The 24,898-nt window shown below is 51.2% G+C and overlaps 1 protein-coding gene across 3 annotated transcripts in view; it reads left to right on the top strand.

Annotated features, from left to right (window-relative positions):
- The window catches only part of THAP4 (THAP domain containing 4), a 40,364-nt gene extending 22,043 nt beyond the window's left edge, over nucleotides 1-18,321 (top strand). For all 3 annotated transcript variants that reach the window (XM_059167398.1, XM_059167399.1, XM_059167400.1), the window contains 4 exons: nucleotides 861-1,020; nucleotides 2,100-2,209; nucleotides 3,040-3,143; nucleotides 18,076-18,321. In XM_059167398.1, the coding sequence (XP_059023381.1) occupies nucleotides 861-1,020; nucleotides 2,100-2,209; nucleotides 3,040-3,143; nucleotides 18,076-18,195 (494 nt within the window). In that variant the 3' untranslated portion in view covers nucleotides 18,196-18,321. The remainder of the gene's footprint in view (nucleotides 1-860; nucleotides 1,021-2,099; nucleotides 2,210-3,039; nucleotides 3,144-18,075) is intronic.
- Nucleotides 18,322-24,898: the final 6,577 nt, after the last annotated feature.

A 24,898-nucleotide genomic window follows, 5' to 3' on the forward strand; every position in this document is an offset into this window, starting at 1 on the left:
CTTCCAGCGGTGACGTGGAGCCCAGCCTACCCTCCTGCTCCCTGCACCTCCCGCTCTGAACTCTCCAGGGACCCCTAAGTTCATGGGACCCCTCCTGCTGTGACCTCCACACACATCTAAGGGAGCTGTCCTCGGCCCTCCCAGTTTAGGACTCAAAACGCCCAACAGCCGCTTGTCCCTTTCTGCTTATCACCTCAGGCACGTTCCATTTCAGCATCCTTATTTCCTGATGCACTGCTCTCTTTGCTCAGCAGGACACAGGTGCCCTGGGGGGCTGGAGGGGGGCCGCACCTCTCTGCGGCTCTGCGGAGTCCTACAGCCCAGACCTTTGCTTCTGAAGCTTTTAGTGCTTATCTCCACCAGAGATTGTAACCAACTTAACTTTGTCTTGTCTAATTACAAGAGTTTGATGGCACAGATCTCAGCTGTTGCTGTCCTCACTTCCCAGCTGTTCACAGGCGATCAGAGGCAGGACCAGAGGCGCTAGCTAGATGGGAAGGGAGCGGGTTTTTGGCCACCCTCCCTGTCCTGGCGGCCCATGTTGCCCCCTGGGGCTCAGAAGCTGGAGGTGCAAACCTCCTTTCTCACCAGTAGCCGTGTTGCCAGCCTCAGGTCCCATCGTCCTTTGGCTTGATTTGACACTGCTCCACCCCCAGACCCACTTGTCTTTCCTGCGAAGAGTCGGAGGTGGCAAGATGACCTTTGCAAATTGTTTGCCTTTTTTCTCCCCCTCCTAACAGGTGGCTGGCGGCATATTCATGGTCACGCAGGATTTGCCGTGGTTGCAAGGGCACGCTTGCACACAGAGCTCAGTAGGGCATTCTTACAGCCCGCTGACTGCCTCTTCCTTCTGTCCTCAGAGCCTCCCACGATGAACCCTGTGGTGGAGCCGCTGTCCTGGATGCTGGGTACCTGGCTGTCAGACCCGCCGGGAGCCGGGACCTTCCCAACGCTGCAGCCTTTCCAGTACCTGGAGGAGGTGTACATCTCCCACGTGGGCCAGCCTGTGCTGAACTTCTCGTAAGTACAGGCCCGATCGCCCGCAAGAGCAGCTCCGGGCTGATAAGAGGTGTTAGGCGGGACGGTGCCAAAGGAACCTCGTTGTATTTCAGAAAGGCCCCCCTGTTCCTGCCCTGAATCTGATCACGTGGGGGGTGAAAATGGTACTTTCTGGGTGTCTCGTGTTTTTGAAGATGACCACAAAATCTCAGGCTTGTTCATGCAAACATGAAAGTAGGTGCCTGTGCTCAGTTAAATTCCTCATTCCATGCTTACTTAACCCCAATGGAAACCAGTCACCCCCATGTTACTGAAAATAAAAGGGCATGGCTTTCTTTTAAACTGCCCCCCTCTGCCCCGCCATTGTCCCAAGCAATTGGAGGTCCCAGAGAGGCCATTAGTGTGGTTGTTCTCAGAGCCTTACTACACAGCAAAGTGAAATTCCTCGGCGGCCCTCCAGCCGCATCCTGACTCAGCTCCTGTTCTGCTACTTACCTGTGAATTGCTCACAAGAGGCAAAGCCCAGTATAAGGCTGGGATTTTACTGGGCATGTGGGGTGCTTGGGACCGAGAACCTTGAGGGGGCCCTGTGGGTACGGGCCACTTACCTTATAGGTCCCAAGGTCCCATCCCAGGGTCAGGGTCAGTCATGGTGGTGACTGGGACAGCACGGAGGGACAGCAGACATGAACAAGAGAGGGAGGCGCATGTGGGAAAGCTGCTCCTCGTCTGGTGAAAGGTCCTGGGGCGCCTGGCGGCTGGGGCCCATTCATCTCTCTTGGGCTGTGTCTTTTATGCATCTCTGTGTTTTCCACATGAACAAGAAACTCCTTTTTTTTTTTTTTTTAAGTCTTATTTATTTAAGTCCTCTCTCCATCCATCGTGGGGCTTAAACTCCCAACCCTGAGATCAAGACCTGAGTGGAGATCAAGAGTCGATCACTTAACTTACTGAGCCACCCAGGCACCCCAGCAAACTGCATTATTTTATATTTGGTGGGTGGGGGGGCTTTATAAAGTGCGAGAACTGTGTCCACAAAGTCTGGCTCTCTTTCTGGGGACATCTGATACCCGGGGCTTCACCTCACCTGCTGCCCACAGGTTCAACGCCTTCCACCCGGACACGCGCAAACCAATGCACAGGGAGTGTGGCTTCATCCGCCTCAAGCCCGACACCAACAAGGTGGCCTTCGTCAGCGCCCAGAACACAGGTACCCCTCCCTCCCTCGGTGGCCGTCCCCGGCCTCCCCTGCCTATGCCCTGCGCCTGCCTTGCAGAGGGGCAGCCAGTGGGGGAGGCAGCATCTGCCTCTGGCTCTCAGAGTGGCCTTTGGGGGTGTCCGTGCTCGTGGACACGCCTGTGGAGGCCATTCAAGTGCCTGTCAGGGTGGGAAGTGTCGGCCTTTGGATAGGCTCCACAATGCTGTCAGGAGGTGCTGGTGAGAAGGGCTGCTTCCCTTTGCTCCTGAGCTGCTCTGGCACTGGCTCACGACGGCCTCTTTCAGCCTCCGCACGCAGGTGTGAACAAGAACCAGGAGGCTCACCGTGCAGCCAGAAGTTCTGTGTCTGCAAATCCATTCTGTCCCCAGTGGGAGCCCACCCTAAGAGATAGTTCACCAGGTTCATTAATTAGAAAGTATGTAAAAACATAGCGACTTGACCTTTACCTTGCTCCCTGGCTCTAGTGTGTCTCACTTCCTAGAGGCTGAACAGTCCAGACCAGCCCACCCTGGAGTAGGCCTGCTCAGGGCACTGGCGAGCTAGAAGTCAGGGGGCAGCCAGCAGCTGGAGATGGAGGAGGCTCCCTGGGCTCTGTGATGGGGCAGGGCTGGCATCAGGGCACCTCCCCATCCCCCCGACAGGGTGACCCTCCGTAGATCCTCTTCTCTGGCTATAAGAGGACTTGCGAGTTTTTCCCCCTTGATGCCTGGAAGTCTCCGGCTTCCACATTCAGAACTGCTGAAGCCCTGGTTTCAGGAGCGGGTGGTAGGAACAGTGGGCAAGCAAGCGTGATGGCTTCTGAGCTCTGATGGCCCCTGCAGGCATCGTGGAGGTGGAAGAGGGCGAGGTGAATGGGCAGGAGCTGTGCATCACGTCCCACTCCATTGCCAGGATCTCCTTCGCCAAGGAGCCCCACGTGGAGCAGGTGAGTCTGCCTCTGCAGCCCTTCCCTCCTTCTGCCACACACTTCTCGTCCTCAGCAGGGTCTCAGATCACCCCTTGGCCTGGAGTCCACCTTTCCACTGGATCTCGGGGGCCTGTCTGCACTGTCACGTGTCACTCCCCACATGCCGAGGTCGGGGCGTGCCGTGGTAGGATCCTTGGGTCCCTGGCAGGTGGACCCTTAGGGGTTCTCAGGTTGGCTGTGGTTTTTCTGTCACAAATATCCTTTTACGTTTGGGGCTGTGCATTTTGCCAGTTGAGTCCTTATCTGTTGGGGAGATTTCTCCCAGTTGAATTGCTGGATCGGAGGACAGGTACATTTTGAATTGCTTTTCTTGACAACTGTTCCCACCAGCGCTGCGGGAGCATTCCAACCTGCATTTCCAGACTCACTGATCTTTTAAATGTGACCCATAAAAGATGGTAGTTCATTTGTGTTGGAAACCGAACTTATGGGTACAAAGGAGCATTTCCTATGCTTGGGGGCCATCTGTTTCTGACTCCATGCAATTGATGTTCGAAATCATTGCCTGTGTTTTTATGGGCTGTCGTCTTCTTACTGGTTTATGGGAGCTTTCTTCATACTGTGGCTGTTTACAGGGCAAATGTTTCCCCATTGGGTGGCTTATGTGAGTTTGGTTTATGATGTGTTCCCCTCACAGATTGCAAGCTTTTCTGTTGTTCTCTCTGGTGGTCTTTTTCCTTTATGGGGTCTGGATTTGGGTTCTGGCCCTAGAAGGTATTTCTGCTCACATGATAAAATTGGTCTTCTGTTTTCCTGCACTCTTGTATCTTTCCCTTTTACTCTTAGACCCTAGTCCTTCCCAGATGGGTTTTTACATGATGCCACGTACAGCCCCCAGATCTGAAAAGTCATACCTGTCTTAAGCCCATCCCCGTTAATAGGGGAGGAGGGTCTGTTCTTTCATCTACTTCTTCACCAACAGTAATTTTAAAGTCATGTAATAACTTAGGTTACCGTAGCTCTAGGTCCTATCTTTCTATCTGGGGAAACTTTCTGATATTCTTTACTCTCCATTTTCTTGGTTAATTCTTCAGCAATCCCTCTTCTAGACGGCCTGTCCTGCAAGTTTGTTGGGTCCACACCATTTACACCAGGATCACATAAACACATGAATCACTTTGAGGATGGGGGAGTCCCAGTCAGTGGATGGCAGGTGGTGGCCTACTTTGGGGTCCTTCAGTAGGTATCAGGTTTATTTCTTTATAATTTAATTATGCAGGTCTCGGACATTTCGTGCTGGGGTTAACATTGTAGTGCTTTCTAGTCTTCGTGGCCGCATCAGTGGCACGTGGCTTCCCTTCCATCTTCTGATTGTGTCAACAGAGAGGGGGTGCTCTGGCTTCCGTGCACCTCTGCTGAGTGTCACATCTGGTACCTGGTTCTCGGGCACAGCCTGGGCGGAGCACTCACCCCTCAAGACACTGGCCTGAGGCTGCCTGCTGGCAGGCAGCCCTTGTCGGGTAAGCATGTCCTGTTTCTACTGTGGTAAGAATTCTATTCAGAAATGGGTTTTGAGTTTCATCAAAGGCTTTTGCAGCCTCTTTGGGGAGGATTCTGTGTTTTTTCCACTTGAAGCTATTGATGCAGTAAATTGTATTAATAACTTCTAAGTGTTGAGGCATGTTTGCTTTTGGAAGATAACTCCTCCTTGTCCTGATTTTGGTATCAGGTTATTCATAGAGTGAGCTGGGAGCTTTTCAGCTATTTCTGTTCCCTGACAAGGAGGGAGCCCCATCCACATCGCCTGGTCCTCCTAAATGTCCGCAGGGAAGTATCTGGGCCCGATGTGCGGTGGGCTGCCCGTGCTCTCCTCCCTGCTTCACCACCCTCTGACCTCCCGGCACTTGCAGGGTCGAAGTTCCCAGGAGCAGCACTCTTTCACCAAGATACTCAGAGTTTGAGGAAGAAGTAACACTTACTGCTTTCTCTGTATCTGCCATTCTGTGTCCTCTTTATATTCCTAGTCTTTTATATGTCTGTTTTCTCATTTTCTGGCTCATACTTATCAGAAGTTACTTACTTTATCAGGGATTGGGGGTAGATTTTGTTTATTTTTGCTAGAGAACTAACTTTGGGCTTTGTTAATTAAACGCAAGAGTCTCTCTCTGTAAAAGGAGGGAGGGGGTGAGGTGAAGCCCATGAGGGCACAGTGAGGGGAGGAACCAAACCCCATGGAGTCAGTGACCTAGCTGACAAACGGCTGGCCGGGTTGCACCTGGGTTGGCCTTCCTGCTGGATCAACATGGACAGAACCTGGAAGGGAAGGAGGCAGGGGCTGGAAGCATCTGTCTGTCTCCCAGCAGCTGGTGGTCAGAAGACCTGGCTTCTACAGAACCCCATGTCCCTGCCTATCTGTTGTTGAAGCCTGACATTACCCCATCTCTGTTCCCTTGCTCTCGGTGCTTGGTCACTGAGGACCCTACACAGTCCACACGGCAGTGCCCTATGGCAGCCCCGAGACACAGCGGTTCCATGCCACTCTTTGATACCGAGGATCAGAGAGGCTTCTGCCTTCCAGGAACAACGCCCATTAGTGCCCGCCACATCCCGAGGGGCCGAGACCTGCGGCTGAAGCTGCTCTCACAGCCAGCATCCCATCGTATCCTGCTTGCCCCCCTCTAGGGAGGCCCCGTCCAGGTCTTCTGACCAGCGTCCAGTGTCTGTCCTTCCTGACACTCGTTCTTCACGGAGTTGGATGTAAGCTTCACAGTTACTTGTGTGGCCAATAACCCTTCCAGTTTGTATCTTTTCACTCCTTTGCTGCTTCTGCGAAACAGAAGTTCCTAATTTTGTGGTTCCATTTCCTAGGCTCTCCTTTCTGGATTTGTTTTAGTGTTTCTTATTTAAGCAGGTTTCCCTGCAAACAGATATATATTTTTTCCTAGAAACATAACAGCTTGACCTAAAACCTCCCCTTCGGGTCATTAATTCACCCAGAACTGAGTTGTGTGGCGGAGTGGCCAGCTGCCCGGCCCTTGCTGGCAGAGCCTGCCCTTACCCCACCCCCGTCCTAGGTGCCCTGCTTGTACCCTTGACCCAGGCCGGTTCTCACTAATTACTGTGGATTACTAGAATTTTTTTTTTTTTTTTTTTTTTTTTTTTTTTTTTTTTACTTAAAAAAAATCATCTCTCTGAGGGTATGACTTATATAGAGTTAATGCGTGCAGCTCAGGTGGACAGCCTTGGAACGTGCCCCCGTCAAGATGAGAATGCCCGTCTCCCAGAGAGAGCCCCCCAACGGGGCTCCTAGCAGCCCCTGGCCACCTCCCCAAGCCAGGGTAGACTCCGTCACTACCGACTAGATTTGCATCTCCAGGACTCACTGCAAACAGAGCCATGTACTATTTACTCCCTTTATTCAGGGTAGCGTTGGTGAGACTTGTTGCTCTTGCAGTCAGCGGTCATTAGCGGTCTGTAGTGTTCCCCACTACAGACACAAGGTGGGGACAGGGTCCCAGTTGCATCTGTCTCCCTCTGTTGATGGACACTGACTGGCTTGTTTCCAGGTCTGGGCTGTTGGGAATCAAGCTGCTTTGAGCGTGTGTGTGGACATCTTGGTGTAGACATGTGTTCTTGTGTCTCTTGGCTGAGGACCTAGGACTGGGACTGCATGCAGTCACGTGGGGCGCGCCAGGCCTGGTCAGGTGTCCCTCCCACCCCGGCCCCCTCTGCCCCCTCTGCCACGTTGGTCCTTGAGTGTCTGCTGTCCTGGTGGCTGCACAGGGGCATTTCACGCAGTTAAACATGTCTCCCAGATGACTGATGATGTTGGCCCTCTTTCTGTGGTGCTTATTTGCCATATATTTCTTATTTTCTGAAGCAAGCATTCAGATCCTGGGCTCTTTCCAGCAGGTTGTTGGTCTTCCTGCTGAGTTCTGAGAGTTAGGTGTTCTGAAAACAAGTCCTTCATCAGGGGCATGTGCACCCAGCTTTTGACAAAATGTTTGACTTTTCATGTTCTCTTTTTTTGTTGTTGTTTTTTAAAGATTTTATTTATTTGAGAGAGAATGAGACAGAGCACAAGAGCAAGCTTGGGGGAAGGGCAGAGGGAGAGGTAGAAGCAGGTTCCCCGCCAAGCAGGGAGTCTGACGCTCGATCCTAGGACCCCGAGATCACGAGCTGAGCCGAAGGCAGACCCTTAACCAGCTGAGCCACCGAGGCACCCCTGACTTTTCATGTTCTGTTACTAGCTTTTTCTTTTATACTCTGTGCGTTTTGTGCCCTGTCTTAAATTCTTTTGCCTAACCCAGGCCACAGAGATTTTTAACCCGCATTTTCTCCAAGAATTGTCAGTTTTCCCTTTTGCTTTAAAGTCTATAATTTTGGGATTTATGTTTTTCTGTGGTATGAATTAGGGGTCAAGATTCTTCCATTTTTTTTTCCCCTGGATAGATATCCCATTGTTCCAATACCATTTGTTGAAAAGACTCATTCCTTCATCCCGCAGTGAGGTGCACTCGCGTGGGTCCGTTTTGGACTCTCTTCCACCCAGGTGATCTCTGAGTTTCCGTGTACACTGAGGCCCCGCAATCTGGAGTACTATCTCTTTATAGTAATGTTTGAAATCAGATCATTTTGGTTGTCTAACTTTTTTTTCTTCTTTACAAAATTATTTTGGCTACCCAAAGACCCTTCACATTTTTTGTATGAGGTTTAGAATCCTCTTGTCAACTTGTAGAAGAATTTTTTAGGATTTCATGAATTTCTAGATGAATTTGGGAAGTACCATCTTCAGTGTAGTGACTCTTCTGATCCAGTACCATGTAAACCTCTCCGTTTATGTAGACTCCCCCCACCCCAACTTGTGTTAGAGTTTTTAGTGTACAATCTCATATGGATTTTGCAAAATTTATGCCTGGGTACTCTGGCGTTTGGAAATGCTATTATAAGTGATTTCTTCTTTTTTCCCAATTACTTGTTAGTATATAGAAATATATTTGACTGTTACACATTGATTTTGTATCATGTAACTTTCTTAAATTCACTTCTTTTTTTTTTTTTTTTTTAAAGATTTTTATTTATTTATTCGACAGAGAGAGATCACAAGTAGGCAAAGAGGCAGGCAGAGAGAGAGAGTGAGAGGAGGAAGCAGGCTCCCTGCCGAGCAGAGAGCCCGATGCGGGACTCGATCCCAGAACCCTGAGATCATGACCCGAGCCGAAGGCAGAGGCTTAACCCACTGAGCCACCCAGGTGCCCCTTAAATTCACTTCTTTATTTTACTCATTTTTTACATAGTTTTTTTGGGGTTTTCTATACATCCTGTCATCTGCTGTTACAGGGTCACTTTCCAGTCTCGATGCAATTTCTTTCTTCTGCGCTAGGACATGGGAAGGGCAGCCTGCGTAATGTTCGGTACAGGCGGTGGGAGTAGACGCCAGGCCCCATTCTCTGTTCACGGGAAGCCGCTGTCTTTCACCACTGGCTGTAATGGTCGCTGTCGGGTTTCCACTGATGCCCTTTACTACCTTCCGTTTTCTTATATTTTTAGTTACAAATGGGTGTTGAGTTCCGACAGGTGCTTCTGCTGTAACCATTGAGATGCTCTATTCTGTTCATGCGGTGAGTTATAGGAACAGGTTTCAGAGGTTGACCTGACCCCACATTCTTCAGATAAATCTTAATGATGGATAAACAATTTGTCATTTTTAGTTATTTAGTTATTGCTGGTTTTATGTTTTATTAAAATACACAAGTTGAAGAATTTTTGCATCATATTATTTCTTTTATTCTAATTATCTTGCGCTTAATCTCCTCTTTTTTGGTTTCCTAAATGGGAAAGTTAAGTCACTGATATTTAGCCCATTTTTAGTTTGTGATGCACCACTTGAAACTGTGAATTTCCCGCTGAGCCCTGCTTCAGCTGCATCCCCCGGGAATGAGGGGTGTGCTTTTAGTACCTCCGAGCTCAAAATACTTTCCTTGGTGACTTTCTTATTTGAACTGGGTCATTTAGAAGTGTGTTACTTACTTCCCAAATATTTGAGGCTTTTCTGCACATTCGATTGCTAATAGTTTCTAATTCAATTCTGTAAAAGCTGAGAGAACATGCCCTCAGAGTTACTCTGTGCCACAGGTGCAGTACAACTTGGTGAATGCCTCACACACACTCCAGATACATAAGCATTTGACAGCTGTTCGGTGTAGTGGACTTAGGTCAAGTTGATGGATAAGGTCATTCAGATTTCCTTTATACTGCTGGTTTGGTGAGGGAGGTCTGGTTCTGTCTGGTAACTGAGCTGTGCTCAAATCTCCCAACAGTGATCGAGGCTATCTCTGTTCCTTTCTTTGGGTCTGTTTTTGCTTTGTGACTCTGAAGCTCTGTCCTCAGGTGTGTATATGGCAGTCTGTATGACATTTATGAAATGTTCCTCTTGGTAGCTTGTTGTAAGCACCTTGAAGTCTGATGACAGCAGAACCACACATGCTGTCCAGTGCTTGCTCATACAGCACATCTGTTTTCCTACCTCTTTACGTTCAACTTATTTATCTCTGTGTATTCAGAGTGTATCTCCCATGGTATTGCTTTTCTTGTCTAGTCAAAAAGCTCCATATTTTCATTGGAATGTTTAGTCCTCTTACATTTAATAAAAATATTACCAGTACGGTTGGTTGTAAGACACCCCCCGCCATTTGCTTTCTGTGTCTATGAACTGACTACTCTAAGAACCTCATCTTGGTGGAACCACACACTAGTCTTTTTGTGATTGGCTTCTCTCACTCAGCTTAATATCCTCAGCGCTCATCCATGTTGTAGAATATGATGGAATTTCCCTACTTCATAAGGCTGGATGGTAGTCTATCACGTGTGTATTAACGTTTTGCTCATTCATTCATCCGTCACTAGATGCCAGAGTTGCCACCATGTTTTATCTGCTGTGAATAATGCTGCCATTAATGTGGGTTACAGATATCTCTTCAAGACCCTGCTCTCAGCCCTTCTGAGTGTGTACCCAGAAGTGGACTTGCTGGATCATAGGTGACTCCATACTAATTTTTTGAGGCACCAGCATACCGTTTCCCATAGCAGCTGACGTACTGTGCATTCCTGCCAGTGGTGTATGGACCCCAGTCCCCCCACAGCCTCACCAATGCAGCCTGTCCTCTGCTTGGGCCCAGAAGCCGGCATCTCCATTCTCTTGGAATCCCTTATCAGATATGTGATTCCCATGGGCGCCTGGGTGGCTCAGTGGGTTAAGCCGCTGCCTTCGGCTCAGGTCATGATCTCAGGGTCCTGGGATCGAGTCCCACATCGGGCTCTCTGCTCAGCGGGGGGCCTGCTTCCCTTCCTCTCTCTCTGCCTGCCTCTCTGCCTACTTGTGATCTCTCTCTGTCAAATAAATAAATAAAATCTTTAAAAAAATTAAAAAAAAAAAAAAAAAAAAAAAGATATGTGATTCCCAGATCCTTTCTCTCATTTTGCAAGCTGCTTTTTCACTCTGCTTTTAATATCTTTTGATGCGTGGAAGTGTTTAATGTTCATGAATTACAATGTGTTTGAATTAGTTTTTGTGTGTGGTGATAAGGTGAGCATTCAACTCGGTTCTTCTGCAGGTGGATGTCCAGTTTCCCAGCACTGTTTGTTGAAGAGACGGTCTCTCCCCATTGAGTCTTCTTGACAGCTTTGTTGAAAATCATTTCACCGCATTTGTGAGAGTTTATTTATTTCTGGGTTCTCTTTTCTGTCCCATCGATTTATAAGGACATTCTTATGCTAGGGCCGGACAGTTGTGAAATCAGGTGGGGTATGTGTCCTTCAGCTTTGTTCTTCGGGAATTTCTTTTTTCCTATTTTGGGTCCCTGGTGATGTGCCCATGGCTGAGAGGTCCTCTGTGTTCGAGGTCAGGCGCTTGCTGCCAACCCTGGCCCCACGGGCTACTCTTGCAACACCACAGAGCTGTCTCCTGCCGCAGCACAGGCCAGCACAGTTGCATCCAGTGCGGAGACCAGCTCCAGGGACTGGAGTTCTTCACGGAATCCTCTTTCACTCCCAGTTTTGCAGGATATTTTTTACCATAAATAAACTTCTGGGTCAACAGGCTTATATTTTTTTCTTTTTTTTTTTTTTTTATTTTATTTATTTATTCTGACAGAGAGAGATCACAAGTAGGCAGAGAGAGAGGAGGAAGCAGGCTCCCCGCTGAGCAGAGAGCCCAATGTGGGGCTTGATCCCAGGACCCTGAGACCATGACCTGAGCTGAAGGCAGAGGCTTTAACCTACTAAGCCACCCAGGTGCCCCAACAGGTGTACTTTTTAAAAGGAATCATTTCGTTCCATTGTCTTCTGACCTTAATTGTGTTGGTTGAAAGTCAGCCTAAATTCTTCATGCCCTGTACATGGTTTATCTTTTTTCTCTAGTCCTTTATTTAATTTTTTTTTTTTTAAAGATTTCATTTATCTATTTTGGAGACAGAGCACAAGTGAGGGAAGAGGGAGAGGGAGAAGCAGGTTCCCTGCTGAGCAGAGAGCCCAGTGTGGGGCTCCATCCTAAGACCCTGAGATCATGACCTGAGTCAAAGGCAGACACTTAACCAGCTGAGCCACCCGGGCATCCTTTCTCTAGTCATTTTTGAGACTTTTTTTTTTTTACTTTACTTTCACTGTGGGTTTCTTTCTTTTACACCCTTTTACTGGGTGTGCTTTCCTTGTATTTATCCTTTATAGGTCTCCTGAAATTCTTTGATCTGTAAGATGGTGTTTTTTGTCATATTTGGGGATTTTCTCCCATTGTTTCTCAACATTTTTCTGCTCCATTCTTAATCTTCCCATCAGAACTGCTACTAAATAGATGTCAGTCTATTTAATGCTGTCCCACATGTCCCTGAGACTCTGTTCATTCTTCTTCAGTCTGTGTTTTCCATATTAGTCAGTTTAGATACTTTAAAGATTTTATTTTTAATCTCTGCACCCATCATGGGGCTTGAACTCACAACCCCGAGATCAAGAGTCACATGTTCCACTGACTGAGATGCCCAGGGACCCCCAATTTGGATGTTTTTATTGACCTGTTTCCAAATTCACCAATTGTTTCTTCTGTCTCCAGTTTGTTATTAAGCTAGTAAGTGAATTTTTCTTCTGTCTTTATGGTTTTTCTCAAAACCATAAAGTTTCCTCTCCATTGCCTCCCCTTTTCCCACACCACTAACCTTTCCTTGTCGCCAGGGAGGGGCCCTTGGTTATAGTCGTGGCAATGCTGTGTGTCCATAGCTATGAAACAAAATTCTGGCCCCAGGCCCCCTGTGGGTGAGCTCCCTTCGCCTGTTCAAGAACACGGAGATGTGTGTCCGCACATATGTATGCATATGCATACATGCACACAAGGAAAGTCATTCAGTCGTTAAAAGAATTGCGACATGAATCCCTGAGTGGGTTACATTAAGTAAAATAAGTCGGGTAGAAAAAGAGAAATACTGCATGGTTTCATTTATATGTGGACTTATTAAAAAAACAACAGATTTCAGTGGTGTTGCCGGGAGGCAGAGGGATGGCAGGCTGTAGGTGAGAGGGTTGTAAGAGGGGTGAGTCATAGGGAGCCACCAGACAGCACGCTGTCTGCCGTTCATACCATGTCGTGTGAAATTTGCTCGGAGAGTAGATCTTAAGAGCTCCTGCACTCCACACGTGAAGGGTAGCAGTGAGGTGATGGGGGTGTCGGCCAATGCCGTACACATGCGTGTCTAAGCATCTCGTTGTGTGCCAGTCACATCTCAGGAAAGCAGGGGTGGGGGAAGAATCTGTGTGTCTTATGGGCAGCGTGTACCTGCTCTGATCCTCGCTGTGTCTGCTGGCAGCGAGCCATCACTTCTGTAAAGACGTGGGGTGCTGTTAGCACACTGGGATTCCCAGCCCGTTGGGTGGGGCCCCTCCTGCCTCCACATCCAGGCTTGCTCTACAGGGGGCATATTAGCTGCTGTGGCTTCCTGATGTCTTTGTTTTAGGTTCTAAAGACAGTCATAGCCATCTTCCTCCGGAGGTTCCTTTTCACCTTTTCCCTACTGAAGGAAACAAGAGGGGGGGAAATGCCTTGAAAAGCATTAAAACACAGAGAAATTCTCATGTCACACTTCCCTCCACGGTTCTGTTCCTGTGGAGCTGGAGCAGTCTAGGGAGCGGGAGCACACTTGGCTTAAATAAGCAGTTGTATTTACTGACATGGACTCTTTCTGAACCTTCCAAGGCCAAGGGACCCCTTGATCCGGCTTCATGAGCAGGAACCAGGCACTCGAGCAATGTGGGCGCGTGGCCTGTGATCTCCCAATAGCCTAAACAAGCTCCACTTCGAAGCTGTGGAGGCGAGCGGTTGCCCCCAGCTCCCTCCCCCTTAAGCTGGGATGCATTTGGACCAGACAGGCCTTGGTCAGGATGACACCTTAGCTGTGGCGGCTGACTCAGAATGTCCACAGAATTCTTAGGAGTGAGCTTACCAGGCATGTACAGCCTGTATCCATGTTCAGTCCTAGCGACTTCCACGGGAAGAGGTAGATGGGGCAGAAAACATCCTCTGCGGGACTGCAAACCCAAAAGAACCCACCCATTGACTCCCCGGGGGCCTGTGCATGGCCGTGCCTTTGCTGTCTGTGGAGCCAACTGTACTGCCGTGACGGCAGGCTGTCATCTCTCTGGTGGGGGTGGTGGCACTCTGGAGGCCGTGCTCCATGACTGGGATGTCTCCAACCTGAACAGAGCCCCATGAGTGTGCTCCTAGGACAGTGGGCACAGGCGGCCCCTCGCTCTGCTCTCCCCTAGGACCTGGTGGTCATGGCACGCACCCCAGTCCTGTCTCCCTTCTCATGCTCGGCTGCTGCTTGTCGCCCTGCTGCTGATCCGGAAGCAAGGTGGCCGGGACAGGGTTCCCAGGGAAGGGCTGGGGGACCCCCGCCTGGATCGTTGTGCAGTGTGTGCGGTATCTGGGGCCCGTGGGTGTCACCAGGAGCCCTACCGCACTGATGGCACAGAGCCATTGGGAGCAGGCCAGCCATGCTCAGGTGTCGGTGTTTTCATGAGGGGACTGTCAGCCTCAGCACCCATCAAGCTTGAGGAGACAAGCAGTGACCTCACTCTTCTCCTTGGCTCCCACGGCCCCTCCCCTGCATGTCCCTGCACAGGCGTCCCTCTTGGCCCGTCTGTGCTTCATGTGCGTGGTCTGTCGTGGGCACTCAAGTGAGGGTGCTGTAAGAGCACCGTGTCCCCATGACAGAGGCAAGGGCACAGCTGTCTGCAGCCCGTGAGCTGTGAGGGTCGGCTTGCCCTGCCCTGGAAAAGACACTGTATGTGTGCATAGGTGGGGCGTATCTCTACACCACCTCGTTTCCTCTGGAAGGGATTCAAAAGTAAAAGCTTTATTTCTAAACAAAATTCCAGAAAAAGTAATGTAGAATTAAAGACAGTAATATGGGGCCTGAGTGACTCATTGGGTTAAGTCTCTGCCTTCAACTCAGGTCATGATCTCAGGGTCCTGGGATCGAGCCCCACATCGGGCTCTCTACTCAGCGGGGAGTCTGCTTCTCCCTCTGCCACTCTCCCCTGCTCCTACATGCTCTCTTTCTCAAATAAATAAATAAAATCTTTGAAAAATAAATATGCTAAAACAGCGTGGGATTGCTTCCCTGGCAGACAAAGTGTCCTTCTGTCTCTCTGGTTCTGGGTGTCCTGCTATCCCCCTTCCTGCCCTCTTGTACCCTTTTGTCTTCCTGCCTACTGGCGCGGGTGTTGTCCCTCTCCTGCTGTCCTTCAGTGATTCCTGCCAATGACAAATGCGGTCTGCGTTAATGGGTGTCTGACATAACCTGGTGCTCGGGCTGCTCCAGACCCTGCTCCAGTGCAGGACCTAGGGATGGCCCTTCTCAGCCCACAACAGCCACGCCTGGTGCCTGGGCCGCACCAGCGCTAGGGTGTTGGTTCCACGTGCTGCGCCTGGGGCCGTGTGTCTGGCACCGCCCGGCGGCTGCCACTGCTAGTGGTGCTCAGGACACGGAGTCACGGAGACATAGGACAAGGACTCCAGGTGTCTTCCCCTGGCCATGTCTGCTCCAGTCATGGGGTTTTGGGGGGGGCGGTTCGTTTATCAGTATTCTTTCTTTCTTTTTGCTTTTTTGTCTTACACTACACTGTTTTTCCTAATGACAACAAAATGAAACTTTTTCCTTCTTACAAGTAAACACAAATGTTTAATGTCATTTTCGCATAAGTCAGAGATTTCATCACAGACAACACTTGGAAATCCCTTTTTTCTTTTTTAAGATTTTATTTATTTATTTGACACAGAAAGAGAGATCTCAAGTAGGCAGAGAGGCAAGCAGGGAGAAAGGGGAAGCAGGCTCCCTGCTGGCAGAGAGCACGATGCGGGGCTCGATCCCAGGACCCTAAGACCATGACTTGAGCCGAAGGCAGAGGCTTAACCCACTGAGCCACCCAGGCGCCCCAACACTTGGAAATCTTTTCTCCTACTTGAAAACATGGGTAAACTCTTTCTAGAGAACAAAAGTGTCCCTGCTTTAGAAGGGAACCTCGGGCTGGAAAGGAGCCCAGGAGCTCCATCAGAACCCGGGCTGACCTGGCTCCCATCGCAGGAGACACTCTCCGGTCAAAAACAGACACTTGGATTTCTGAAGTAAGAAACGCGGTGTGTGCTACCCCAGCGTTCTGATTTTGAAGGTGCGGTGAGGGGACGTATTTTCAGAAACATCACTAAGATTTCAGGCATTTCTCGTGCCCATCCGTGTGCCTGACACAGGCCAGTTCCCTTCACACACGTGCCGCTGCCTCAGGTTCCCAACTCGCAGGCTTCCACGGTGCACACTGGGCTTGCGTGGTTGGCCATGGGCTTCGGCTGCCCCTGCTTCTCTCTGCTGCTGCATGGCCTCTCCTCTGAAAACCTGAGAAGTTCCTCCAGTATTTTCTTCCAGGGGCTTGGGACTCCTGCTGCTGGTAGATCTGCTGTGGAGTTTTTTTGGCCTGGAAATGTCTTTATTTTGCCTTCTTCTTTTTTTTTTTCCAAGATTTTATTTATGGGGGGGGGGCACATGTGCACATGATGAGGGGAGGGCCAGAGGCAGAAGGGGAAGCAGACTCCCCTCTGAGCAGGGAGCCTGATGCAGGGCTCGATCCCAGGACCCTGGGACCATGACCTGAGCTGAAGGCAGATGCTCAGTGGACTGAACCCCCACCCCCCCGCAGTGCCCCTATTTTGCCTTCATTTTTGAAGAGTATTTTCACTGCACTGAGAATGGTTTGGGTGGTGGTGATGGTAATGACTTTGAGAGGCCATCCCGTCGTCTCCAGCTGCCGTGCTTCTCTGGGAAAGCCCAAAGCCCATAGCCCATGTGGCAGTTGGTCCCTGGACACTCTGCCCTCCCCTGTGCCCCTAGGTGTCTATCTGTCCGGTGTCTTGCTAGGTTGTAATTTGCGTCTGTGGCTTGCTGTATGTTTTGTCAGCCTCAGAGAGCTGGCTGTAATCCCTTCACATTTGGCTTGTGTTCCGTTCTCCTTCCCATCCCCTGGGGTCCCCAGTGCATGCATGTGTGCATGTCAGGACTTCAGGGCTCCACTGGGTCTCTTCGCTCCCATCGTGGCTCCCGTCCATCCTCTTCCCGGCTGCAGCCAGGTCTTTCTACGGACTTTCTGGGCAGGGTCTGTTCTGCTGATTCCACTTTGCAGTTATAGACTTCCCATTTTACTCCTCCTGGCGGATCCAGTCCTCTGCTGAAAAGCTCCATGCCTGCTCCTAAGGACTCTGTTGTTGGCGTGCCTGCCTCAGGGCATCTGCTCAGGCACTTGTGCTCTTACCTCCCTTGCTAAGTCAGCTTTTTCTGTATTTTTCTCTTCTTGAATCCTACGCACCACGTGTGAAAACTGTAGGTACCACAAGGCTCTGTGTAATGCCATCTCCTACCGCGGAGCTGTCCTCATGCTGCTGGCTGTCCATCCCCGGAGGGCAGACTTGGACTGTTGGAGGCTGAGCTCTTTGGAAGCCAGCTTTGCCTGTCCGCTTCTGATTAACTCTCCCTCCTAGAGTGCAGCCTTTTGGGTCCCAGCCCAAAGTCTGGGGCGTTTCCATGGACTCTCCTTCTCGGTGGGCACACATTCCAAAGCGTGCCAGGAATCAGAGCGCAGGCCTGGCTCCCCAGCCTCCTGTTCCCACCGCTGTCCCCTCAAGGCAGGCGCATTCCTCAGGGGAATGGTCACTCCCAGTGGGGTCTCTACACTCTCTTCTCTCCAGGGCCTTTGTCCTCCCTTCTGGGCTGGCTCCCTTGTATCTTTAAATGGACTTTCTGAAATGTGGCTTTTCTGGTTTTTCTGTGCCAGATGGTCAGTTACAGAGTGGTTGGCTGTGGCCTGTTTCATACATTCTGGCCCTGTCGTGCTCCAGGTCACGGGGAGGATGGAGGCTGTGTGTTGTGTCTCAGCAGTCCCTTCAACATTCCAGGAGGACAGGACTTTCTCATCGGCTACCATACTTTGTTCTGATAAATTAGTGGTTCCAAAGGCACTCACACTGAGTTTTCCGAGAACACGGGTGACATCAGTTCACGTTATTAGCATGAAAGGGAAGAGGGTAAAGCCAGAAGGTAGTGGAAGGTCAGCTTTTGTCCAAAAGGAAAAAGTGGCTGGCTTCTGAATGAGCTGAGACAAGACCAAGCATGCCTGTTGGTCTTCTGGGGACAGCTGAGGGCCAGAGGAAAGGGCCAGAGGTCAGGACCCCTTGATCTTGGCACACCCTGTAAGACCCCGGGCTGTGGGCTGCATGTCTGTCACCCACCAGCAGGGACACCATGCAGCCCACGGGCTTCTGACAGCTGGGAGGCATGTTGCAGCCTGAACAGAGCCCTTGGCCCACAGCAGGACCGCCTTTGGAAGGTAAAACTAAGGTGTTTCTATTTGTTCTGCTCAGATCACCCGAAAATTCAGGCTGAATTCTGAAGGCAAACTTGAACAGACGGTCTCCATGGCAACCACTACCCAGCCCATGACTCAGCATCTTCACATCACCTACAAGAAGGTGACCCCGTGACCCTTTGGCTTCTCCGTAGACGCTCACAGCCCGTGCGGGTGTGGCCGCAGGCCTCGTGGGCCCCAGAGTGCTGCCACAGGTTCCTGTAACAGTGTAGAAAAACCAAATAAAAGGCCTTTATTTTTATGACTGAGCATTTTGAATATTATCACTTGTGTAGACTGTGCATTTCTTTCATCAGCTGGTGAGTAACTTGTTTTCCAGTTGTTTCCCTAAAAAATTAAGGATTTTTTTTTTCCCCTTTCTTCTGCCGGCGGTTTTGGCAAGACCTAAAATATTTGTAAGTCTTCCTGGAGGAGCCAATAATAAGCTGATGACAAACGTAGGACAAATAGGGTCACAGTCACTTCACTGTTTTTGAAGCTAACAGGGTCTCGGGGCCACGTCCACACAGATGAAGGGCGTCTGAGGCCCCAGGATGGTGTGAGCTCGGCGTCCTTGCACACATCTTAACTGTGGAGCAGGATGCTGCTTTCATTCCTGTGTTTACTGTGACATCTCGCAAACATACTTGAGCCCCATGTGCCCGTCACCCCAATGTTTCCCACCACCGGCTTCCTTTCTTCTCCCTTCTTTTGGTGGGCATATTTTTAAACAGATTCTGGGCATTTATCCCTGACTGCTGCAGTATGCCTGGGAAAACAAAACCAAGCCGTTTTCTTCTTCCTCGTACACCAGCATCTCTAAAGCCCTGCCAGGAGCTTGGGGCACTATGCCGGGGGAGGTGGTGCTTGGCCCTGGGGACATCAGGACCGGTGACAGTAGCTGCAGCCCTCACCCCCCACCTTCGGGGCTCGGGGTCCCAAGGCATCAGTGGCTGGGGTCGCCAGAGGAGGGCCCAGGGGCAGAGGAAGTTGGTGCTATCAGGCCTGGTAAAGCACCTGTGGGAGACTCACAGTGCAAACTCACCCTGGGGCAGAGTCCCCTCTGGGAACCTGTGGGACCAGACCTTGGGCTTCCAAAGCACCTCGGCAGCCGGGGTCAGGATGGACGCTCCTGGGCACACCCAGAGCCCGCGGGTGACAGAGTTACTCTCTTGGGCTCCTTGTCTGCCCGCCAGGCCTGTGGCAGGAGTTCTGCCTCCACAGCCTCACTGGGCACAGCCGACGCCACCATTTCCGTGTCTCCCTGTGCGATCATACAGTTAGGCTATGCGGATCTCTGTGGCTGGAATCACCAGTGGCTCTGCCAGGATCAAGGCCGAGACTGCTTCACCCTCCAAAATCTAGGTGGAGATAGCAAAGCTCCTCTGGTTAGGATTTCCACATGTGGGTTTGGGGGGAACAAGCATTCAGACCTTGGCACTGAGGAAACCGGGAAGCTATCTCAGAGCCGTGGGAAGTTCCCCATCCCTCCTCCTGAGTTGCACAGGGCTCCAGGGGTCTCAGAGGGCAGCCCCCAGAGCTGCATGCAACGTGGGCTCAGAGCCCAGGACAAGAAGCAAACACCCTGCACCATCATCGGTCTCCTACCCCCTGGGCTGTTGTCTTGTTGGGAAGCAGGTCCCTAATCCCGGAAGGGTTCCCCGGCTGGATTCTGGGTATGTCTGCTAGTTCCTCTGTCCCCTCTGTTCCCTGCAGATGGGAAGTTCTCACTGGATCCGCTGCTTGCAAGGCATGCCCAGCACCTCTGGCACCAGGAGTCTCACCTATTGGCCTTCTGCCACTGCTGATGCTAAAACTCAGAGGCCACCCGGGGGGACCTCCTGAGCCACCCCCTCAGTCAGCATCACAGATTGGCCGCCTTCCTATTAGAGTCATTTCCTTTTTTTTTTTTAAGTTTGTTTATGCATCTAAATAATCTCTATGCTCAGTGTGGGGCTTGATCTCACGACCCCTGGATCAAGTCATGTGTTCTGACTGAGACAGCCAGGCACTTTCTTTTTCCTTTCTTTCTTTCTTTCTTTTTCTTTTTCTTTTTTTTTTTTTTTTTTTTTTTTTTTGTGCATAGACATTGTGTGTTATTGGATCTGGTGTATTTCTTATTTTACAAAATCTACAGAGGAGCCAAAAATGCAAAGCAGTCAGCAGTGTTGTGATGGGCAAGGGGGCTCCCCTGGGCCCTTCCCCTCAGGTGCTGACGGACTGGAAGGGTGAGCTGCACGGAAGGAGCCAGTGGCCACAGAGCAGGAATGTTGACATGGTGGGACTAGTCCTGTGGTCCCTGCCTTATGGGTGTGCTCAGGGCATCTCTGGGTGGACTGAGTACAGCAAGAGGCTGGGTGCCTGCTGCCCCCTTCCCATTTCTTCTCTGGCAGCCACGGGATGGCCCCTGACTCTCTCCATGCCTCTGGGTCTGCAGGAGACAGCAAACAGAGACTGAAGCTGTAGCTACCAGGAGGGGTCAGCTAGGACCTCTCTCCAACACCCCCCTGTTGCTGCCACCACCCATACAAACAGGAAGGGAGGAGAGAGAAGAATTCCAGGCATGAGCCAGGCCCTCCCGGGATACTGACGAGAGTATGAACATTTCTGGGGCATGTCCCAGGAGACAGCGTCTTCCAAAGAGACAGGGCAGCAGACCCGTGGGGCTCAGAGCTAAAGTGTGGCACGCATGCGCTGTCGCCAAGTCTCCAGGCCTCTCCACCCTCTACCCTGGCCGCCTCTGACCAAACTGCTGGCTCCCTCCACGTTCTTGTCCCCCGAAGGCGAAGCTCTTGAAGGCCCTGGTTTGGAGGACCGGGCAGTGCCCTACACCAAGGAGCCTGTCTGAGAAGGGAATCTCGGCAGAGATGGTGAGATCTGGGCTGGGGGCAGTGCCATGCAGGAGGCACTCTGTCTACTGGTGTAGTTTCTCGAGTGGGGACAGGTGGTGGACAACCCCTTCTTTCTTCTGGTAGGGCAACCTCGGCCCTGAGCGTCAGGCAGGAGTGGGGTGGCAGCTGTGGCGAGTGGTGGGTGCCCCACGGACACACTCAGCCCCTGCCCCAGCCCCTTTGGCTCCCGCAGTCTTGATCCCTGAAGCCCCCACAGCCCCCAGGGCAGGACAAGGATGAGGACAGATCCCGGAGGAGAGGGGGGTGCCCCAGCGGGACAACGGACACCCTATCATGGGGCTGGATGACACCTGAAGAGCTGTGTGGGCTTCAAAGTGTTCTCACCCTGGAGCCACAGCATGAGAGAGGTGGTGTGGAGAGAGGAATAGGAAAAGCTCCCCGGGAACCCGGAGAGGGGCGTTCAACAAGGAAGAGCTGCACCGAGACCTGAAGCTGGGAAGGCACAGGCCTCTCACTCCTGACTTGTTTTGTAGACATCTCTGTGGCGGGCTTGGGGCTCGAACTCTGGACCCCGAGACCGTGGAGCCAGCTAGGCGCCCCCAGTTGTGGTCACTCCTGTGTTGGGGATGCAGTGCACAGGGAAAGCCGCCCTCCGCGTGCATTGGCCACACCCGCTCGTCCTGAAGTGACTCCCCCACAGAAAGCCAGCTGTGAAGGAGGGACCCTGCCCTCCCGTCATCCACTGCTGGCTTCGGGGCTCCCAGGAGCCTCCTGCCAAGCTGTAGCGGATGCGACACCAGCCTGCTCAGGGGCTGGGAGGCTGGAAGATCGGCCAGTGCTGCAGCAGGTCAAGGGGTACCCAGGCCTCGGCTCTGTGGGTGGGGGTGGGCTCCGAGGTCCGGGGTGCCCTGATCTTCCTCCCGCCCATGCGGCAGAACCAAAAATGCCTTTGGACTTGGTTTTGTCCCAATCCTTGTGTGGACTGTGAGACTGTGATGTGGCCAGGGCCCTTCCCTCTCACTGCCTCAGCACAGGACACACGCTTTTGCATTTAAAGACAAAAAATTACACATCCGTTGGGGTGCCTGGGTGGCTCAGTGGGTTAAGCCGCTGCCTTCGGCTCAGGTCATGATCTCAGGGTCCTGGGATCGAGTCCCGCATCGGGCTCTCTGCTCAGCGGGGAGCCTGCTTCCTCCTCTCTCTCTCTCTCTGCCTGCCTCTCTGCCTACTTGTGATCTCTCTCTGTCAAATATATAAATAAAATCTTTAAAAAAAAAAATTACGCATCCGTACCATTTCCAATGCACATTTTAGCATTATGAAATGTTTTACTTAAATGCTTTGATTTTTCTCTCTTCTAAGGTGAAAAATCTTGGTTCTTTGCAATGTTAGCATTATTTGCTTTATGCCACAGATAGCTGTAATGTTTTCAGGATGATAATACGGTTACTGACAACAGAACCACACCCGAAGTTTGCAGCTCTTCCTCTAGGTTTTGCACCTTTCCTAGCAAAGAGATGACGTTCAACTATAGTTTAAATGGGATAATTGGGTTTTCCTGGGTGCTCAGCTCCCTGACCTGACACACAGCGACTGTTCACAAGGTGGCTTTGCTTTTCTGAAACCTCCTCCACGACTTTAGGGTCAGAATCGTACAATGAGGCACACACTTCAGCAGCCCAGCCACCACTTCCCAGGCAGGTCCCCTCCTGCTGGACGCCTGCACTGCTTCCGGCTTCAGCTGACAGAGAACGTCACAGTGAGCAACATGTTGCTGGGGATTTCTGCCGCTGTGTGTGGGATGGGTGTCTACGGGTGGGCTGGACAGTCCACATGGGGGCTGCGCCACCCCGGCCCCGCTGACTGGTCGTGGTCAGGGCAGGGACAGGCCAGCCCACTGGGTGGGGAGTGGGAGCTATAATTGTTTGGGTTTGAATTTTTTTCTTTCTTTTCTTTTTCTTTTCTTCTGGATTTTTTTTAGCTGATGAGCTCTTTTAAATTAGGAATATTAATCCTGATATTCTCGGTGTTCAATTACAGCTTTTTTATTGAGGTAAAATGCACTGTTACAACATAAATGTCACCATTTTAGTCATTTTAAGGTGCATAAAAGCCAGAGTGTGCAGGATAGTGGCGTTTTGTGTATTCATAATGCTGAGCAGCCATCACCACTGTCCATTCCCAAGACATTTCTGTCACCGTAACCACAGGACGGTCACTGCCATCCCCCAACCGCAGCCCTGGTGACCACTCCTGCTTTCTGTATCAAGTTAAAATATTTTTGAAAATGTTAAATGTTATAAACATTTTTATCCAGTATGTATTTTGTCTTTTATTGTTTCTGAATTTTGAATCCTATTTAGGAAGGTTTTGTCTATCCCTGGGTACAGAGAAAAATCACCCATTTCTTCTAGCTTTTACTCCGTGTTTATACTTGGGATCCACATGGAACCCGTGTCTGTGTCCAGGATGACCTGTGGGTCCCGCCTGGCCTCTGTCCACGCTCGTCAGCAAAACCATCTTTTTCTACACCTTCATCACGGACTCTGTATCGTGGGCACAGGGTCTGGCTGTGGCCGTCCCAGGTCTCCCAGGCCACCGCCTGCACGTGGATCCCACACCCGGGTTCCCCACAGGTGCCTCACAGGGCTCCCTCACCTCTCTCCTTCTTAAGGTTCTTCCTGGCTATTTTCGCTTTTTAAAAACATTTCCTCCCACAAGAGCTTTATAATTAGTTTGTTTTAATCTAAGATAAAACCCATTCTGTTTACAAGGATGGCATTAAATGTCTAAATTGACTTAGGAAGAACTGTCTTAATGAGATGGATTTCATCTCCAGAACGTGGTGATTCTGTCCGCTCAAGACCTTTAAGTGGGGTCTTAAAGGTACATGAGAAGTTGTCCTCACCCAGGCGCTCTCACATCTCGTGTGTGATACGTAGGAAACTGATCTTTCTGTTGTTGTGGGAAATGGGGCGCCTCTCCTGCTGTGACTTCTTCTTCTTTTTTTTTTTTTTTTAAAGATTTTATGTATTTATTTGACAGAGAGAAATCACAAGTAGATGGAGAGGCAGGCAGAGAGAGAGGGAAGCAGGCTCCCTGCTGAGCAGAGAGCCTGACCTGGGACTCGATCCCAGGACCCTGAGATCATGACCTGAGCCGAAGGCAGCGGCTTAACCCACTGAGCCACCCAGGTGCCCTCCTGCTGTGACTTCTAACCCTGCATGAAGACAGCCCCCATCCGATATCCGCACGGCCTCAGACCCCGCTGCTATTCTAAGTGTCCCCTGTGCGGCCAGCCTGACCAGGGACCGGGGCCAGGTACAGCAGACGCCCCCGGGCAGGCCCACCTCCCCCATTTCAGGCACTGGCCCTGGGGAGGTGCGAGGGGGCCAGGCAGGTCTTGGTGGAAGCCGCAGGCCTTTTAGCATGCCCGACTCCCGGAAACCTCATCCGTCAGGATCCCTGCTTCACTGGGAGGTCGGATGGGAGGGCAGGGCCGCTGACCTCAGCAGGCCTTGGCTCAGCCGCACATCATACAGAAAGGGCACCAGACTGAGGCCACATGGCAGCCCCCCAGCTCCCTATGCCTGCGGACAAGCAGGAGTCAGGCCCACCTGGGGAGAATGTCCTCGCCTCAGAAAGCAGAGGGGACTGCCTGGAGCCAGTGGCCATGGAGGAAAGGAAGGCCATGGCCAGGAAGGAGAGAGAGGCTATTGTTGGCCAAGAGGAGGCACTGCATGGCCCGGGGCTGGACTGTGCACACGTGCTGGGCAGGACAGCTGAGCAACCGCCACTCGTTACCGGTGCATGTGCACGAGTGAAACTAGGAGCGTATACCCATGACGCTGTGCGTGTGAGCTCCCCATTGTGGAGAAGGCAGCAGACCCCTCATCAGGGAAGACACTGGGACACTCCTGGGCTCACTGGCTCTGTGTGGCCCCTGGGCAGCAGCATGACAACAGGCACAAAGATGCGTCACCCCTC

This window comes from Mustela lutreola, chromosome 3, assembly GCF_030435805.1.
Source record: "Mustela lutreola isolate mMusLut2 chromosome 3, mMusLut2.pri, whole genome shotgun sequence".
In the NCBI taxonomy this organism is placed as follows: Eukaryota; Metazoa; Chordata; class Mammalia; order Carnivora; family Mustelidae; genus Mustela; species Mustela lutreola.